General features: G+C 48.5%; 1 protein-coding gene across 1 annotated transcript; it reads right to left on the reverse strand.

Annotated features, from left to right (window-relative positions):
• Window positions 1-466: 466 nt before the first annotated feature.
• Window positions 467-1,087, reverse strand: LOC137945917 (uncharacterized). Its single transcript, XM_068792017.1, has one exon. It carries the CDS (start codon window positions 1,085-1,087, stop codon window positions 467-469), a length of 621 nt encoding a protein of 206 aa, XP_068648118.1.
• Between the last annotated feature and the right edge of the window lie 499 nt (window positions 1,088-1,586).

Below are 1,586 nucleotides of genomic sequence, written 5' to 3' on the forward strand. Positions count from 1 at the left end.
GTAGCACTTGGAAAACAATTCGTAAGTGGTCTAGGTGTTCCTTTAATGTTTGGCTGTAGACCACAATATCATCCAAGTAGACCACTACGAATCGATCCAAGTATGGATGAAATATTTTGTTCATCAAAGTGCAAAATGTAGCTGGGGCATTCGTCAAGCCAAAGGGCATTACTAAAAACTCGTAAGCTCCATACCTTGTGACGCAAGTAGTCTTCGGCTCATCTCCTTCAGCAATCCACACTTGATAGTACCCCGATCGTAGATCAAGTTTGCTAAAGTATCGTGCCTCAGCCAGCATATCGAACAAATCAGCTATGAGCGGAATCGGATATTTGTTCTTGGTAATTACCTTGTTGAGCGCTCGGTAGTCTATGCACATCCTAAGGGTCCCATTGTGCTTCTTTTGGAACAGTACTGGGGCTCCATAAGGGGTTTTTGATGGTCGTATAAAGCCAGGATCCAGCAACTATCGTAGTTGCCTCCTTAGTTCCTCCAGCTCAGGTGGCGACATCCGATATGGGGCTAGCACAGGGGGTCTTGAACCGGGCTCCAACTCGATTTGGTGATCGACCTCTCTCCTTGGTGGTAATCTCTTGGGCAGTTCTGGCAGCATGACGTCCTTAAATTCACTAAGGACCTTCTCGACTTCCCGTGACATGGGCATCCCATCTTTCTCTTCTGACAAGGTAGCCAAGTAGGTGACCTCACCCTTCTTGAGGCCCTTGACCAGCTGCATAGCCGACAACATCTTACCTATCTTCTTGCCATCCTTCAACACCGGGACCATGCAAGGTGCCTTCTCATCCAGAAAGCTCAACACCCCCAAACATGGCATAGGAATGGCCTTGGCCGAGCTAAGGAACTCCATTCTGAGAATGACCTTGAAGTCATCCATAGGCACTGTTGTCAGGTTAATGGTGCCTTGCCATTCTCCTGCCTTAAAGGCAATGCCCTTTGCAACCCCTATTACCGGCTTAGCCTCAGAGTTGACCGCCTTCATCCTACTCACATCCTCCTCCAATTTGAGACCCAACCTCTTGGCCTCTTCTCTTGAGATAAAGTTGTGAGTGGCTCCCGTATCGATCATAGCTCGTGTGTTTTTGCTATTTAAACACACGTCTACATACATGAGTCGTTTACCAAATGGGCAGTAGACTGGGCCACATGAGCCTGCCCCTTCATGGCATTGAGGAGTCTAAGTGCCCCCATCTTAGGCTCCTCTTCATTCTCGCTCTCCTCCTCATGGCCTTCCTTGTTTACCAACAAGGCATTGAGAGCTTTCTTCTTTGGGCACTCAAAAGTTCTATGGTCACCATCACAAATGAAACAACCCGAGCGACAAGGGACGAACTTACCTTTGCCCTTTTGATCATAGTTGGTTTTCTGGCCTTCTTCCTTCTGGTACTTCGGCTTGTCTCCCCCGCCTCTGCCTTGGTTAGGCTTGCCCTTTTTGTCTTTGTTCGAGCCCTCAACCTTCTTTGTGAATTCAACCAACTTCTCCGCCGTTGAGAGTGCGGTGGCCAGGTCTTGAACTCCACGCCTTTGCAACTCTTGCTCTGCCCCAGGTTGCAATCCATCCATGAAGA

Source organism: Aristolochia californica, unplaced genomic scaffold (assembly GCF_029961685.1).
Source record: "Aristolochia californica isolate CCGP_79_NKW_82.1479 unplaced genomic scaffold, dmAriCali1.0.hap1 SCAF_1, whole genome shotgun sequence".
Lineage (NCBI taxonomy): Eukaryota > Viridiplantae > Streptophyta > Magnoliopsida > Piperales > Aristolochiaceae > Aristolochia > Aristolochia californica.